At 47.0% G+C, this 17,537-nt stretch overlaps 2 protein-coding genes across 4 annotated transcripts; both read left to right on the forward strand.

Moving 5' to 3' along the window:
• The first annotated feature begins 2,758 nt into the window (after positions 1-2,758).
• oafa (OAF homolog a (Drosophila)) lies at positions 2,759-14,129 on the forward strand. The gene is made up of 4 exons (XM_057049750.1): positions 2,759-3,492; positions 10,694-10,828; positions 10,903-11,083; positions 12,487-14,129. The coding sequence occupies exons 1-4, from the start codon at positions 3,262-3,264 to the stop codon at positions 12,759-12,761; spliced, it is 822 nt and encodes a 273-aa protein (XP_056905730.1). The 5' UTR covers positions 2,759-3,261; the 3' UTR covers positions 12,762-14,129.
• A 393-nt stretch (positions 14,130-14,522) lies between these two features.
• Positions 14,523-17,444, forward strand: tlcd5a (TLC domain containing 5a). Of its 3 annotated transcripts, none has more exons than XM_057049752.1 (4): positions 14,523-14,857; positions 15,513-15,666; positions 15,748-15,951; positions 16,086-17,444. In XM_057049752.1, the coding sequence occupies exons 3-4, from the start codon at positions 15,756-15,758 to the stop codon at positions 16,607-16,609; spliced, it is 720 nt and encodes a 239-aa protein (XP_056905732.1). In that variant the 5' UTR covers positions 14,523-14,857; positions 15,513-15,666; positions 15,748-15,755; the 3' UTR covers positions 16,610-17,444. The 3 variants fall into 3 exon arrangements, with proteins under 3 accessions (XP_056905732.1, XP_056905734.1, XP_056905731.1); XM_057049754.1 differs by having other exon boundaries at positions 15,516-15,666; XM_057049751.1 differs by lacking the exon at positions 15,513-15,666 and having other exon boundaries at positions 14,525-14,857.
• The last annotated feature ends 93 nt before the right edge of the window (positions 17,445-17,537 follow it).

Below are 17,537 nucleotides of genomic sequence, written 5' to 3' on the forward strand. Positions count from 1 at the left end.
TTGGGGTCCTGGCTCCAGATCTTCATTTTTTAGCTTGTGCAACAGGTTGCAGTTTATTATTTTTAGTCATTTCTTTTCTTATATTGTATAAACTCGGTTTTGGTGTGTTAACAACAGTATTTTAAGGGTCACATGTTTCATCTAAGTTGTGTTTTACAGCTTTACTCACTCAGTCACTCACAAAAATCTGCCCTGCCGGAGCAATAACGTACCTCATTTTATCTGTGATCTCAGAAAACTAAAAGAATAATGTCCTGCATTGGTTTAATATCGATAAGCTTGGTGGGCCAATTACAGTATATCTCTCCATTGCCTCACCTCCAGCCCACTCCTTGCTGACTCTCTTTTTCTCCGCGTGAGCCTGTGCTCCAAAAGTGTTACTGTGGCCCCCGAGCCCCACATGTGTAAGGAGATATCTCCACCGCCAGCAGACGGCGGGGAGTTCGCACAGAGACGGTGTTGCTCCAGCACACTGCAGGGAAAACAGTTTAGAAGGAAAAAAGAACTGGGGCATAGACGTGAAAATATCATCAGAGGATTGAACAGCAGCTGGATTTGAGCTCATGCGAACCTTCTGCAAATACTGCACACACACACACAAACACACACACACACACACCCATGGAATCTGACTGAACTGGGATCACTGCTGTGTTTGGCTCTCTCCTATTGGTTTTAATCACTCGACAGTCCTGCAGAGGTAAAAGATCAGATTCTTGTTGCTTTAGGAGGCGCTCCGATCACCTCCGAATAGCTTCAGTCACGTAGGATCATGATGCTCATACTCGGGGAGTATTACAAAAGCAGCGGTACGGGAGCATCGCGCATGACTGCATGTGATGGCAGCCAGCCCACTCACGAAAAATATTGTCCTTCTGTGTCAGGCATTTTCAATTATAGCTGTTAAATTAGCAGCGTTTGCAACAACAAAAAAAGGTCTATTAGGGTTGCAGCAATCCCCTGACAATTTCAATTGTTTGAGGGGAATCGTGCAAGTCCACGCAAACACACGCCTGGAATGCAGCATTAGTCCCCCCGCTGCAGTCAGAGGCAAATAGTTTGCAAAAAAGCATGGCTGTTCCTCATCAAAGGGTGGAAACAACACATAGACAATTAGAAAAGTGGATTTCTGAGCTTTGTTTAATGGCAGGAACCATCTGCACCCATGATTGTCTGGGTGTTTGTTACAAAGATTATGAGGTTTTCTACTTTCATATCAGGGCGCTTTAATGTGACAGATGGAATTCAGCATAAACAACGCAAATGAAGGAGGACATCATGTCTGATAAGGAGCCTCCAGCAGCTGCAAGGACAGACTGAATAAGCAAACACGCGGAGGGTCTGACCAGGCAGGAACGAGGTGGCTCGTTCACAGGTTTTGCTTTTAGGAATGCAAACAGCTTCTCTGTATTTCACCTGGAACCTGTTGAATGCTACGGTCCATTCCAGACAATGAAAAATTGAGATAAAGACATAACTGTCTTATTGGAAGGGTGTGTTCATGATTTCCACCTTAGCCGTTTCTTCTCTAGCCTGGTGTTTGAGAAGGGACCTCGCTCGCCACCTCTGTGATGACGGCGTGAAAAACAGCGTTCCTGGTTAATCATATACTCCCTCCGCACACTGTTGCTTGCGTCAACTTTTGCTATCTGTGGGCAAACAGCCGTGCAGGGCTACTGCACTTTGAACCGTTGCGCGTGCGGATGCGGCCCGCGCTGGCGGAGTGAAACGGCGGGCAGCTCCGCAGCTACCGAGCAGATGAGCCTTCCGGCTTTTCAACTAAGACGTATCCTGAAAATAGCTGTGGACAAGATTCACATCGCTGTGGAGTGTTTGCATGACCTCCAGTCTATTGGGTTCCACGGCCTGGTTTGGTTTACCGGCTAACAATGTTTGCCCTTCTTTACAGCCTCCCTGTTTGTTTTCCCCTCCATTGGAGCGACCGCCTCTTGGTCTGAGCTGCATTGGAGTGCTTTCGACATCTCTGGGGTCACCAGCCCGGGCCTCAGCGGCCCACCCAGTCATCAGAGATAAAGCTGCTTCTTCGGTGGTTTGACTTCGGGGTGTTCCGCCGCTCCCCTTTCCAGCGTGCACAAACAGCGCACACACTCACAAAAGACACACCTTTTAATATGAGATCTTTCTTCAGATGAAAGCCCCCCCCCCCATCCCGTGACAGTTCTTTCCCCTCAGATCTGTCAAGGTCTCTCTTGAGGGCATTGTAAAAGCATATTAAAATTGTTGGGAGAGTATATGAGCGTTTCCTCACCCGGAGCACGTCGATCCACCATATGTTGCCTTTAGAGCTAACAATTATCTGATAGATTTATTATAGGAGGGATTTCACCTGATCCCATCAATAAAGAGGGTTTCAGCAGAAAACTGGCAAACTGGACACAAAAATGTCTTTTTTGTTTGCAAAAATTCACTTGTAAAGTTTTCCCCTCATTTTTGCATCCAAGAAATGCAAACACTGCTCATTTCTGATGCAGCCACAATCTAATTTCACTCAATCTGAACAACAATCTACAATTTAATCTAAAGACACAAAGGCTACATGTCTTCCACCAGGTGCCAGTTTTGGGGCCCCTCTCTCCTACACAATGCCACATTTTCAAATCCTGACATCTCTCTCAGTTGGGAGTATTATTAGTTCAGGGACTTGCTTTGGAGTGCAGGAGGATCACATGAGGCCGTTAAGGGGGATGGGCAGAGTGTTTAGGGGGTTGTGTGGCTTTAAGAGTTTACTACCACCTCACACACACACACACGCACACACACACACATAACAGAAAGTTTGGAGGCCAGGCCAAGCTGTGGGATACCGACGAAAAGGAAGTGACGGGACTGCGTGGATCGCCGATGACGAGAAAAGAAGATATTAACGCAAAGCTGACTGAGAAGCAGCGTGTGATCATCGGAGCGCTGGTTCCGCGGGGAAAGTGCGCACAATCCGTGCAACAACAGCGCCAGAGCTGCGGACTTTGAATGGAAGCGAGGGAGGCTCCCAGAAGTGAGAAGTAGAGATTTTAGTGTCGCGGCTGTCGTCTGATTCCAACCACCGTGCTGCTCATTCACATGGAAATCGGTGGTACACAGGGGATCACCGGCTCCGTGACCTGTAAATTGTAATCCCGCTTTGAATAATGAAGGAAAAGACTTTACGCAGGAGCCAGAGAGGTAGTCGGGGGATATGAGAGCAGACTTTTCCCGTCTTCCCCCGTTTTTCTTCCAGTCTGCTTCAGTGTTGCGTGTTCGGGGATGTTTGCGAGTTGCGCCTCGGCAGCTTCAGCTCGGATCGTGGCCCGTCTCTGCGCCTTGGTGCTGGTGGTCGCCGCGGGACTCGGCTCGGAGCTGCGGGTCCGGGTCCGGCTCTCTGACGGACTGGTGACTGAGGAAGTGTTGGAGGCGGACAGTGAGAGGGACGCGATATCTCTCGAGTTCAAGCAGGGAGATGGGACCCTCATCACGTATGTGGCGGACTTCAAACAGGTGAGTGGTCGTGACTCTCCAAAAGAACCGCTGGTGCGCATTTACGCCACTTTTTTGACTAAATTATTAAAATCGGAATAAACTGAAGAAATTAACGGGGATCTTCCACCTGACTATACCCATGCTCAGTTCACCAATCAAGGACTTTATTTCATTTTGCGTTTTAGAGTCCAAATTCCACCCCAGCACCTATTTTTGTCCCCCGGGTCCCTCCTTTGTTATCCACATACTTAATTTTGGAAGGCAGACAATCAATTCAGATCATGGGACGATATGAGACAATTGTGGCCCCTGTGTCTTAACCAGACTCACATTTTCTGCTGTCACAAATCCAAATAATGTTGCCTGGTGTCTGTGTGGGAGTGAAACCCCTCTTGTTTACTCTTACTTATTTTACAGCTTCTGTCATGTAAAAGCTCAATTTTGCACATTCCTCCGGGACACCCGAGAGTTGCCCCCCACCCCCGCACCCCCCGGAATGATGTGCAACTCGCCAATCTGAGACATCCGGATGCTGTAACTTAAACTAGGAGGTTTCACAGAGGTCAAGACAACTGCTTCTCATTAGTTCCAACCCCCCATATTTAGCATTCTTCAAAAAGGGGACATCGGATTGAGTGTCCCTCCCTAAAAGGTACAGCACGTATGATTTTTGTAGATAGACGATGCTGCGCCCACCACCATGTCGGTCCCTGAAAGACAACTGCTGTGCAGAGGAGGTGGGGTGGGCTCACAGAGGCATGCACCCGTGATGGTTGCTGTCACACAGAAGCTGACAGCCCCGTCAGATGTGCAGGGGGAGATTTACCAGGATTAAATGGGCACGTCTGACCTTTCTGATCTGCCCGTCTGCTTCACTAACCAAAACGGCTAATTTATAGTTGAAAGATGGAGGCCGTCGCCCCCAATCACCGAGGACGGATGGCGGTAAAGAGGCGCTCGCCAGTCTCCATTCGGGAAGAGTGGATGCCGCGCGTGCACATGATCGCGCACACATGGTTTTGGTTTATTCAAAGGAATCAGCCAACAGAACATCTGACATCAGCTCACTTTTCGGTCCCTCGGCTTTATCTGCCCTCCCCTCCCCCGTTCCCCTCATTCTGTCTTTCCTGTCCACATTTTCTCCTGCATGTGTTTTTCAGGCGGCCTTTGTGAGCTATCTCCCCGAGATTTATGGAAAGTTGGATGTGCTGTCGCTTCCAGCTGCCGCCAATATACAGTCCAGATGACTGCATGTGGGGAAGAAAAATAAAAGAGTGTTTTAACAGGGATGTTAAAAGCTGGAGGCGTGTCATTAACCAGGCAGCCGAAGGTGGAGGTGCCGCTCAGGCTTTGGGAAGAGTTGTTCCTCTTAATAATGAGTAGAGCTGCATGTTTAATTAATGCAGCATTTATGATAAAAACGGCGCTTCGTTTCACAACTAGAAGCATCCTCAGACGGCAGCGGTCTCTGCAAATCCCTGGCCAGTCTGGAACGTTGAATGTTGGATCCATTAGACACCGTCAGCGGAGTCATCTGCAGGATGTTAGACAAAAGTTCAGTCAACCTTATCCCAGCCGCTGAATCACTATGACTATCTGGGTGCGTGTGTGTGTGGGTGTGTGTGTGCGTGCTTTCAGGATGATTACCTTCCCTCCGAAGGCACATATGGAAAAGATGATGCCGCTCTGCTTGCTCCAATCACCTCTCTGTCATGTCGAGTAACTCAGTAACATCGTCTTTAAGGGTTAACCTCCTTTGTATGATTATTTTTTTTATGAAAGGCAGACGTTGTCAGTCGGCCCCGCTGTTATCTGCTATCGGAGCACATACAGCTGAATCTACTCAAAGTCATGTCCTGGCTGCAAGCTCTTGGCGGTAATACCCTGCAAACATGCTCCGTGTCAGCCTTCCGGAATTGCAACACTAGAAGAAAAATCTGGCGAGCTGCATGAACCTCCAGTCAATTTGAGTCGTGTTGAGTCAGATTCTGCAACAATTATGAGGTGTTTTTGACGTTTGTTTGTTTGCTTCACAGCTGTTAAGACTAATAGGCCTTGAATTTAATATTTGACCCCACCTCAAGGTGGGGGGAGGGATGTCTCATCTATTTGGGATGCTTTCCAGATGTAGAAATTGTGTCAAGGACGGTTTGCATCCAGTCCAACCAGTGGCTTTGATCAATGCAGGAATGTGGGTGACTTCATAGGTCTCTCAGCTGTGTTTGGACTGGGAGCTGCGCTGATGCGGATTCTCGTGCGCATGGCCTGTGCACAACTCACAAGAGGTTTTTTTATTTTAATTTTTTTAAATTCAGGTTAAAGTTTTTTTCCAATGTTTGCCTTCAATAACAGATCAAAGCATTGTGGGGGTGTGTGTCATGAATGGCCCCCGCTGTACTGGTGGGGCCAGGGGGGAGCAACAGATGTTTGAGGCCTGCCATCTCGCACCGTCACGTTAAATGCGTCTGGGTTTTGTAAATAATGGCGCCGCAGCGACAACGACTCCTGGCTTTATTATATTCCCGCGTCGGCCCGATAAACCGGATTGGGTTTCATCCCCGGGCTCTCCAACTGAAAGGTCTCTTCCCGCTAATGTACATTCTGCATCTTGTTCAAAGCGAAGAGCCTTCAGTGGATACGCCCAACAATACGAGCTTACTGTAAAACAAACCGCCGCACACCCTCCCTCGTGCACTGTCCTGGGATCAGAATATGGAGGTTAGTGGGGCAGATTTCTTCTGGCCTCTCTGTCTGGGCTTTTCCATTCTCATGATTCATGTCCAAGGTGAAAATGTATTTGGACTTTGTTTTTTTATTCTATTAGCGAGCAGAATTCTCCTGTGTGTGGGAGGCTCGTCGAAAGTGCTTGTGTTTGCCAAATGGAGCAAATGATTGCTGCGCTGGTTGTGAGCAGTTACCTCGCTTGTCTTTTCTCTTCTTTCTTTTTTTCTTGGCACGCCTCGCCTCTTACTCACTCCCTGAAACCTCGGCCCCACTTTGTCACTTGCACAAACTTGTAAAGTCTTTCCTAACAGGCAAGTGTCACCTATTCCTGGAAGCTGTTGTTGTTTTGACATTGTTGGATGGGGGAGGGGGTGTTCTCCCCACTTTTGAGATCCCTCTTTGCCCCCCTTTGGCCTCTCGCAGCCCCTGTTGATGCCTTTATCCTTTATCCTCCACCCACCAGCGGAACAGATGTTCATCAGTGATGCTGCTGATGAAGGGGGGAGAGCTGCTCATTCCCAAACTCACGCAGAGACATCTGCCACATGCATATTTTTTGTGGTCCTTTCACATTTTCCCTCCCGCGATGGCAGACTGGGGGCTGCATGGTGCTACGCAGTTGCGCTTCGCTGCATCAGTGACGGTGATGATACCAATGTGCCGTCCGACCTCAGAGTTTTCCTCGGTTTCCATTTCTCTACGCAGCTGACGGGGCAACTCTGTCAGCTATAGTCAAGATATGAGGGTCCACACCTGTGGAAGGGTTACATCATCCATTGGCTTGCCAAATAACCTTAAAGTTTGGAATGTCGTCACCTGAGCCGCTGCTAGTGAAGCGGATTTTCTCTGTGTGATCCTGGTTTCTAAGTGAACACAACGCCGTTGACCGTCCAGGCCTCCGGCGTGTCCATTCACCTCCACTGTTTACTAATTGCTTCACTCTTTGGACGACCAGGTGTGATGGGCCCCAAAATGCAACTCCGCATTCCTGCCTTTGGAGCCTGTGTAATTAGCTTCAAGTCAAGCATCTCTCCGCCGCCTCTTTTGTCTGCGTGCGCTCTTTCTCTCCGTCTCCCTATGTGATCTCTAATCCCTGCTACACCTGTGCTCTTTGACTGGGCTGGAAGAGGAAGACGGGTCGTTGGTGGAGTAGAAATGCAGTGATTCGGGCAGGCTTTCTGACCCATGCACCCCCACCCCCGGTGATTCCAAATGAGTCACTAGAGCGTGGCTGCCTGGCGGTCATCTCCGGCCAGCCATCGGACTTATCAGCAACCGGGGTCTTAGAGGGGATTGTAGGACAGGAAGGAGCTCCAGCGCAGGGGATCTCTGCGTGTGTAAATCCGCGTCTGACTGTCTAACCATGCGTGTTGGTGTGAGCTGGCGCAGGAAGAATGGCACCCAGAGTGAGAGATGCGGCGGTTTCATCAGGACTTTTCCACCAGGCCCCGGGAAAATAAGCCTGTTATTCTTGTAGCCGTGGGCTCGCCTTTATTGTGCACGCTTTCACAGCCAGTTAGGGTGCGCGCGCACGCTGGATGAAATGCGTCTGGCGCGTTGGGGTTACCTCAACAGTGGTGCAGAGTGTTCACGGTAAATGGCGCCCTTTGAGTGGCTGAATGGGCTTTTGTTGCTTCTTAAATAACCTGGGCCACCAAAAGGTGACCGTGATGGAACCGGCCCGCTGCCTTGCCCGCGTTAAACTGTGTTTTTAGTGCCACCTCGCAGTCGGTTTGCATGAATACCAGCTTGTGTTTGGCCCTCGGCCAGCGCCGTTCCTCAGCTACTGGACTAAGTCGTGGCTGTCGAGGAGCGATGCAGAGGAATCTGTACTTGTGCGGATTATTTATAGCCGTGCTGACATTTACCCGGGGGAAGAAAAAACCTCCAGAGTGCGCTGGTACTTTTGATTATGACATTACCAGTCTTTTTTCGAGAAGAGGGGGGGAATGTCGCTCTTTTTAATCTCTATGTCAGTACCTGGTGATTTTCAGTAAATGTTGGTCTGCGAACCTTTAATTGTGCGTCGGCCCGAGTCTTGCCTTCCCTGAATGTAGGCAAAGTGCTTTTCTATGCAGATGAATAGCTAGAATTACCCCTGGCTGCTAAATATTGGTGGTATTTAGCAGCAGTGGCAGCTACAGTAATTCTTTTACAAGAGGATGTGGAACTTTCCGGCTTTTGCTGTCCCAAAATAAGATTTTATATGTAATATCCTGTCATACTGTATCTTTCTCCCCATCAGCAGTTTTTCTCTGTCCAGCTTAAAAACATCAGCCGTGCTGCCTGCATATTTAAAGTGTTGTGTTAAGAAAGCTGGTCATTTCTGAGCGCACTCTCTCATGGCGTTTGTCATCCTGACAACTGTTTTTACAGCTTTAATCACAGCAGAACTCTTCTTTTCCCTCTTCTGATGTGTTTCTTTAATCACATGTTGAGCCCGAGTCTGTGTGTGCAGATGTCAAGTCTTTGGCGTCCTGCTTTGAGATGAGCAGATGAAGTCATTGTTGGGGCCTTTTGTGCTCCTGGACGGTCATTTCTGAAACAATGTCACCCGAGAAACATAATTTTTTTGTCTATGCTTTTTAATGACCACTATTAAAGAAAATTTAAGAGCCACTTGAGAGAGAAGGAGACGAGACAACCCCGCTCACATCTGGGCACTAAATATGAAGCAACCACAAACCAGCAGCTTGTTAACTTAAGCTTAGTTTAGCACAACATGCCAAGTAACAGCCCATCCAATGTAAACAATGCACCCAGTTTTCATATACGGGTCATAATTTATTCGAATTTTTAGATTGTTATATTAAAATGAAAGACTCAAGAAAATACTCCTGGAACTATGAACGATTGGTTTATACCAGCTCAGTCCATGGCAGCTGACAGCAGATAGTTTAAAATATATATGTAGGCATTTTAAAAGATTAAGGTTTGAAGTGCCAACAATATTAGACATTCAACTACAGTTTTTTTTTTTTGCTTGGCAGTGATCACAGATTCTGGTTTTACAGCACTATTGGAGTCCCAGCTGTTCCAGAATGCAGTAATAAGTACTGAAAACACTCTTGCTGATCCCTTCTTGTGTCAAATACAGGCTGGTAGATGTAGACAATCATTAATCTGGACACATAATGACACGAGGGGGAGGAGGAGACTGCAGCTTCTGCACTTTAGCAGTGAGTAAGATCCTAAGATCTAGTGGGGCTTCGCAACTTCTCTGTAATTACCCAGAGGGCCCTGGGGCAATTCAGTGTGGCTGACAGGAGTGCCTCCCCCCATTTTTTTTCCCCCCTTCCATCCCTGCCCACACATACACGTTCATACACAGCGGCCCCACTCACATCCATGTGTCTGCAGTATGGGAGGTCTCAGGCGGCCCGTGTGTCTCCCAACATCTGGGGCCAACCGGCCACCTCCGCTGGGAATGTTCCCCCTCTCCCCGGGGTCTTATGAAGTTCATTCGTGTCCCTTCAAGTCTCATTTCAACAGGAGCGCTGGCTCCTTATCAAAGCCGGAGAAACGTTTGACACCTTGAATTTTGAATTTTTTTTGCTGCTGTTTTAGGCCATTTTTCCATTCCCAACAGCTTGTGGAAAAACCTGGAGTCGGTATCAAACCAGGTCGGCGCATCAATAATTACTCAGGAAACGGTTGCCCAAATGTTAACTGGTATCAATGATTTCCTTGTGTGCTGCACAAGATCGTAAAAGGGGCCTGGCCTGGGTGAGGAACCAGAAATGCGCAGCATCAAGACCCTGAATGTAGACGACTTTCACGCGCACTTAAGCAAACAGGAAGTGGCCCCTGAATACTCGGGCAGGTTATCTCTGGGTTGTTTATCGGTCATCCTGCTCGGGGAGTGAAAAGCTCCAAGCTGCGACTCTACAGGCCGTTGACTTCGGACGGGTGTGTGAACGGTGGAGGAGGGGTGTTTGAAGGCCCTCGAAGCAGGAGCCAAATGTATGTGTGTGTTTGTCTGTGTGTGCATTTTTGACTGCGTCCTCACAACTTCAAAGGACGGTTTGAAGGTTTAGAGTTTAGGTTAGGGTGAGAGTAGTTAGCTGGGTAGTGCATCATGTCTACCAAAGTGCTCACAAATGTAGAAGGACAAGAATGTGTGTGAATATGAGGATGCTTATCCAACTATTGGAGCTTCCAATCATGCTTTGCACATCCTGTTTATGGCCTTGGCGATGGTGCCAGAACTCTTGCACGCTTGCCAACAGCTACAAGTGTATGCTTGTGTGTCACAGTTTTCTGACCCGTTCGTCGTAAAGCAACATGCTCCAACATTTGTATCTTTTATGGCATGTGAGGAACTCTGATAAGAGCGTTGAGAACCAGACCCCGAAGCTTTCATTTGACAGCTCAAATAAACCAGCTTGTAGGAGTCCACAGAAACTAAAACGGATCACCAGAGTGAGAGACGAGGTTCTAAAAACCGTCCGTTTGTCCATCCAGCCACTCATCTCCTACTTAATGTCTCCTACAGAATGTCAAGATATTCCGGGCTCTCATCCTGGGTGAGCTAGAAAGAGGACAGAACCAGTACCAGGGCCTGTGCTTCGTCTCCCGCCTGAACCGCAACGAGATCATCCCTAGCGAGTCGATGGCCCGGCTCAGACAGGTACGACGGGGCGGACCCAGGTGGCAAACTGTGAAGACTTCCTGTCGCTTAGCCTGTTTTCTGGTTTCCCTCAGAAAAACCCTCAAGCCATCCGGCTGGCGGAGGAACGAAGAGGTCTAGAGCAGCTGACCATGAGCGTGGCGGTCAACCTGAGTCGGGCCTGGCAGCTCAGCTCCCACATCCACAACATGTGCAGCGAGGCCGGGGAAGCCATCTACACCAGGGAGGCCGATGTCAAACACTGGCTGGACAAAGGTCAGTGGATTTCCAGCTAATGTCGCTCCGGAGTTTAAGTCGCACTAGCCAAAAAATGCATAATAAAGAAGAAAAATAGATATATAAGTCGCACTGGACTATAAGTCGCATTTTGGGGGAAAATTTATTTGATAAAATCCGAGACCAAGAACATACATTTCATCTTGAAAGGCAATTAGCATGGATTAGCAATAGGGTTACGGTATGCTAACGTAACAAATTCGGCTACATGACCCACAATGAACTGAGGACGTGTCTGCTTTGTTAACGTAACATAATATATTAACAGTTATTCAGATAACTATAGCATAAAGAACATCCGAGCAAACAATCAAGTCTAACTCCATAGACAAAGCACTGCTTCTTCTTCTGTGTCGCTAAAGGAACTCGTTCCTCAGGTACACACGCCTAGAGCGCCCTCCTGTGGTTGTCAGTGTGAAAATAATGAACATGTGAAATTCTGTAATAATGTATTTATTTAAGTCGCTCTGGAGTACAAGTCGCACCCCCTGACAAACTATAAACAAAAGTGCGACTTATAGTCCGGAAAATATGGTAATCGATTGTGGCCGTAATATGTTGGACAATATAGGAGACCCGCCAGAACAAAGCAAGCACGAAGTGCCGCTGGTTCTGCAAGATGCTAAATTCTGAAACACTAAAATTTGTCTCTCCACGGTGGCAGCGGCATCTAAAATTGCATCGTGTTGATGTAGTTTTGCCTTTCCTAAAAAGCCAATTAGAAGCCACTGGTTTCGGTGACTGGGAATGTGGAAAAAGAGACTGGTTGTACTGGTAGGAGGCTAAATGGAAAGTTTCTAGTAGGACAAATTAGACGATCATCCTAAAACAAACCTCAGGCTTTAACCATTTGCTGGTACACATTTACATGACAGAAATGACTTCCCAGTCCAATCCCAGAGTATATCTGAGCTTTCGTGATAAGACTATATTGCTGTTTGTGCTTTTCCTCTCATGCAGCATTACATTCCTGATAAGATAAAAACGCTCGAGCGTCTATAAATGAGTCATTCCAATCCACCGGAGTCCTGCATGACATTGGCAAAGCCGTATGCTCCAGTATCCTCGGAGCGATGAAGTCCCAATGAGTCGAGCTGAGGAGAATCCACATGACAGCGCTGTTGTGGAGGAAACAATGTCCGCCGTCACGGTTCACCAGGCGCTCCGCGCCATCATCGGCACAGTAGCCGTACGTTAGCATAACAAAGCTGCCCTTTTACCGCTGTCTCCCCTCATTTTAGCCCCTCTCCTCGCCCACTCCGGTTCGATGAAGTGTTTTAATTGAGCGGGCAATTCACATGACTCGGGCGGTGGTGGGCTATTGTTTCACCCTCCACAGGCTTGTGTGGTAATGCCTCCTCCTCCCCCTTCCTGTGTTGCAGGGGTGGATGGTTCCACATTCGAGATGCTGCCACAGACGGCGGAGGCTCCGGGCTTCCAGGCCTGCCACTCCACCACAGACATGTGGCAGCCATGCCTCTGCACATACAGCCTTCGCCTGGAGTGGTACCCCTGCCTGCTGAAGTACTGCCGCAGCCGGGACGGCACGGGCAAGAGCTCCAGTTACAAATGCGGCATAAAAAGCTGCAGCAAAGGCTACCACTTCACCTTCTACGTCCCACAGAAACAGCTGTGTCTGTGGGACGAGGAGACTTAGAGCTCCAGGATGCTGAAGACACGTGAAATATCCACCATCTGTCCTCCACCCACTCTGGTCAAAGTAAACACGGAAACACTGGACCACAGTTTACGTGACAGTCAGTGAAGCTATCTCAGGTCTGTGGGGGCAATTACAGATGTTCCAGCTGAAAATGAAATGGATCTAAGAAAAAGGAAGACGGACTCATCACGTAGGCCAAAAACTGTTACTTCTGTGCCTTTTTTTTTTTCACTGGGGAAGATCAGAGCAGTTGACTGATGCCAACAACAACCACCTCTCAAATAAGCTGCTTGGAGCTCAGACAGTAGGTTTCTGCTCCGTTAAACACCAGCAGAGGAACGACAACGGAGTCCGGCTCTGATGGGAGGAGTCACACCGACAAAAGGAAAATGTAGATGGCGGATTTGTCTCCCTTTCAAAGTTCTGTGAAATAAAAACTGTTCATCACCAGCTAAATGGTCATTCTGATTCAGCCCCCTGAATGACAGAAGGCTTCTGCGATACTAGCTTAATTTATTTCAGTCGCAAAGTGAACTCATGGAGGACTATTTTTATATCTTAAACCTCGCCTCTTAAACTAACCTCAGTGGATTTTTTTTAATTTAATTTTTTTTTTGTGATTTTTCACACATCTAAACTTCAGGTCCTCGATAACAAAAGTGTTTAAACACTGCTGCCACTTATGATAGATGTGTCTGAGCTCTTTGCTGCCCACATATGCCAGTATAAATATACCAAAGTCGGTAAAAATTCTATCTTAAAAACACTTTTGTTTTCACTGTGTGGATTATGTAGAAGCGGCCACCTCACTGATAGTTGCAGGATTTTCGTGGCGCCATCTTGTGGTGAAACGCGGTACTCCACACTTAGATCTCTGTGCCAGAACTGTGGTTACTTGTTTCTGGTTGACTTTGTGCCTGTCAACACTTAAATATCTTTAATTTATGCATTAGATTTTTTTTTTAAATTTGAGTTTAATTCAAGAAGCACTTCTTGAATCCTTCGGACCAAACTTCCTTTCTTTCTGCCTGTATTTTAGTGTGAAAGACGGAGAGGAATAATTGTGATCGTCTAGCCTCTATCATCATTTCAACCATAATCAAGTGTTCATCCACTTGCTAACTAAAGAACCAAATGATCCAACCAGGATTTGTGACTTTTTGGGTGGGTGATCAAGTGCCTTAATGTTTCCCGCTGATGAATTTACAATTGTAGTTGATAAACTTATTTTTTCTATGAAAGAGCTCTGACTATGATGTAAATAAGTTGCCTTAAGAAGAATCTGAAAGCATAACCGATCATGTATCATTTAAAGTGGTTGTGTTTTACGAAAATCGTTTTAATAAAGTCTTTCTTTGCACTGCATGGACAGTTTTTTCCATTCCATTAGGTCACAATAAAATTAGAAACAGTTTTTATCACTGTTGGCCTGGACCCAGCTTTAAATGATTGTGTAACACTAACAGGACATCAAGAAAGGATTGAGTATTATCGGTGTAATATTTTCTTTAATTGTGCATGGTTTTATTTTAGATGGCTATCAAGCCATCTGGCTATCAAGCATAACTGGCTACAATACTGTTTACTAAAAACACAAGACAGGGTACTTTTGAGGTACTAGTTCATCCGTGAAAGGTATAAGAACTGGAAGATAATCTAGTTTCCCCAATATTTTACTGATAAGGCGTTTGGAAGAAAGTCGTGTAATTCGTCTGATTGGCCACTGGGTGTCGCTACTGCTCAACCTTGTGCTTCATCCCGATGCTTCTGAGCATCTGAGGCGCAAACATGCGGTTTCCCTCCCTCTTTCATCAGCCTGCCATATTCTGCGAACTGGTTTTGTTTTTATGACATATTCATTGCGAAGCTCCACGCCTCGTCACATTTGCATGCGCGGTGGCAGATTATGCAGTAGGGAAATGACAGGTCCGGGAAAGAGAGGCTCTTGTTGGTACCGGCAGGTCGCACGGAACGTTAGTAAAATAAGCAGCTCTTTAAAACATCAGTAAACAGTCTCTTCTAAAGAAATACTCCGCCTGGACGTACAACAAGGAGCATGTAAAGGAGGACACGGATACATGCGCACCCACAAGGTAACAAAACACATGTGCATATGTTAGAATGCATGATCAAAAGGTTTGTTAGCATTTAATGCTAGCTTGCTACCTGGTGGCTTTAGCATGATGCTGCCGTCTAAATGTGGGGAAAAACATTACGTAGGATGCTTAAAGCCGCATTATTGTCAATTTAGAAACGGGAAACACGTTTATTTTGTTATTGGGGAATTCATCTCAAGGTAAAAGTCATAAATACCAATATTTTCTTCTCATTGTGCTCAATAACCTAATTAAAGTATTGTAACGTTTTAAATCCTGCAAAACTGAACTGTTTGCACTCATTGGTCCAGCTCTTCCTGATTATATGCTGAGCATATGTTACCCTTGAGTCAGTTTATTCAGGCAACAGGACAGGGTGTGTTGAACAAGTGTCCCAACTCAAACTCCAGGTTTGAACACTGGAGACATGCAAAGAGAGACTTTTACAGTCCACTGCAAACCTTAAGTCATTTTCCTTCTCTGCACTTTAATTATGTGTTTAGCTTTGCAGCAAGATCCAAATTAAGGTCTTCATTTCCGTGGTTTCACAAACACCTCACAGGGCAAACACTGAAAAGTGTTTCTCAGCCGACTGTAAAACTTGAAAATTGAGTCTCCCCCCCATGGTCTGACTCTTGTGCACACGTCACAGCAGAGACGTCCCCCTCACCCCACCAGATCTCTGGCCTGCCAACTAAAGAGCCATTATATTTCAAGCAAAGGCGAATTGTTGGCGGCTGACAAAGGACGGCGTCTGTCTCTACTGTAAGCAGTATAACAGAGCAAGAATTGCCTCCGTGCGTCGGGTAATGTGATCCCAAGTTGGCAGGTTTTTCCAGGGAACGTGTCAAGCTGATTTTTATCTGTTTGGCTGTTTTTGTCTGCAGAAGCGAGGATGACAGCGGTAGTGATCGGAGCTGTTCTGTCCCTGTCCTTCTGGGCCTCGCTGTACTGCTTCCTGTGCGGCGTTAACGGCTCCAGGAGCTACGAGTGGAACTGTCGCCTCGTCACCCTGCTGCACGGCATCCTGGCAGTGTGCATCACGGCGTACATCGGCTACGTGGATGGACCCTGGCCTTTCAGCTATCCAGGTGAGGACAGACGCTTAAATTCTGAGGAACGGACGGTAAATTGGGGGCGGCTTCAGGTCTGGCTACGAACAGCTTCTTCAGATACAAGAAAAAGTAGTTGTTGTCCCTCTACTCATTTATTGTTGTTCCTGCAGGTACCAAGAACACGCCCCTCCAAATCAGCGCCCTGGTGCTGAGTCTGGGATACTTCGTCTTCGACATGGCCTGGTGCGTCTACTTCCGCACCGAAGGAGCTGTCATGCTGGCCCACCACACCATGAGCATCCTGGGAATCCTGCTGACGCTGTGGCTGGGCGAGTCCGGCATCGAGGGCTGCGCGGTCCTGTTCGGCAGCGAGATCACCAACCCCCTCCTGCAGACGCGCTGGTTCCTCAAACAGACGGGAAAGTACGGGACGCGGCTTGGGGACGCCGTGGACGCGCTCTTCGTGCTGCTGTTCGTGGCCATGCGGATCTTCGTGGGCGGCACCATGCTGTACTGCGAGCTGGTGTCTCCCAGACCAAGGTTTTTTATCAAGTGTGGGGGTGTGGCCATGTACGCCCTGTCCTGGGTGTTCCTGGTGGACATCGTTAGGTTCGCCATGAGGAAAAGCGAAAAGTGGCGGAGAGACCAGCGGGAGATGGCGGATGCTAATGGTCACGGCAGGAAGAAGGACTGAGGGGCTGTTAAGTTTGCAAAATGCCAGTTTTGAATTCTGAGGCCCAAAGACGTGCGGTGGAAGCACAGCCCGATCGCTCGGGTCGGCTCCGTTTAAAGAGAAACGACCTGCAAAGCTAAATGTGTGAAGCATTTTTGATTATACAAATGATCAACTGACTGGGTTTAATGGTGCGTGTTGTGATTTTAGCCAGTGTGGGAGTTATTCCTCAGGGAGATGAAGCCATTCCAGGATGTTGGAGCGCCGCTGCTTTTATTTTTGTGGAGACACATAGCTGAAGGAGACTGGCTTTGAAAATGGTCAATTTCAACATCTTGCCTTGACACAAGTGACACTGTTTTAGTTTTAAAGAAAACATTTAAGTATATGCTTGTGGTTGGGGTTGTCTTGCCTTTTAAAGTTTAGTCCTTTTGTGGCTATTTACTATAATGGGTTGTTCAAAGGTTGTTCTTGAATATTGTGATTTTGAGACAAAATTAAATGTACAGTAGATTTATTAGCCTCTCACCCAGAGCTGCGATATTTCCAGTTTGCTCCCAGTTCAGCCACATTTGTGTTAAGTCATTGTTGATTACGCATCATGTTTCCAAAATGATCACTGCCCTTGTTAAGAAATGACGGTAACTATTATTCCTAATGCATTAGAAATGTAAACCATCATGTGCCTTAGTTACCAGAATCTTTTTCTTTTTTTTTTGTCTTTTTCAAAATTTCTCTTTTGTGTTTTACTGACAAGCCTCCAACTCAAATTTAAGAATAATGAACCAATTCCAATGTAATTTCACGATTTTTACATGGTGAATGGAAAATAAAGGTATCTTTTTAATATTCAAAAGGTTTTAGTACATTTGTGATCTTAAGTATTGAAGGGAAATTTAAAAAAAATATATATGCTGAATATGCGTCAAAAATCAGCCTCCAGCTACAA

The sequence above is a fragment of the Takifugu flavidus genome, chromosome 12 (genome assembly GCF_003711565.1).
Source record: "Takifugu flavidus isolate HTHZ2018 chromosome 12, ASM371156v2, whole genome shotgun sequence".
Classification (NCBI taxonomy): domain Eukaryota; kingdom Metazoa; phylum Chordata; class Actinopteri; order Tetraodontiformes; family Tetraodontidae; genus Takifugu; species Takifugu flavidus.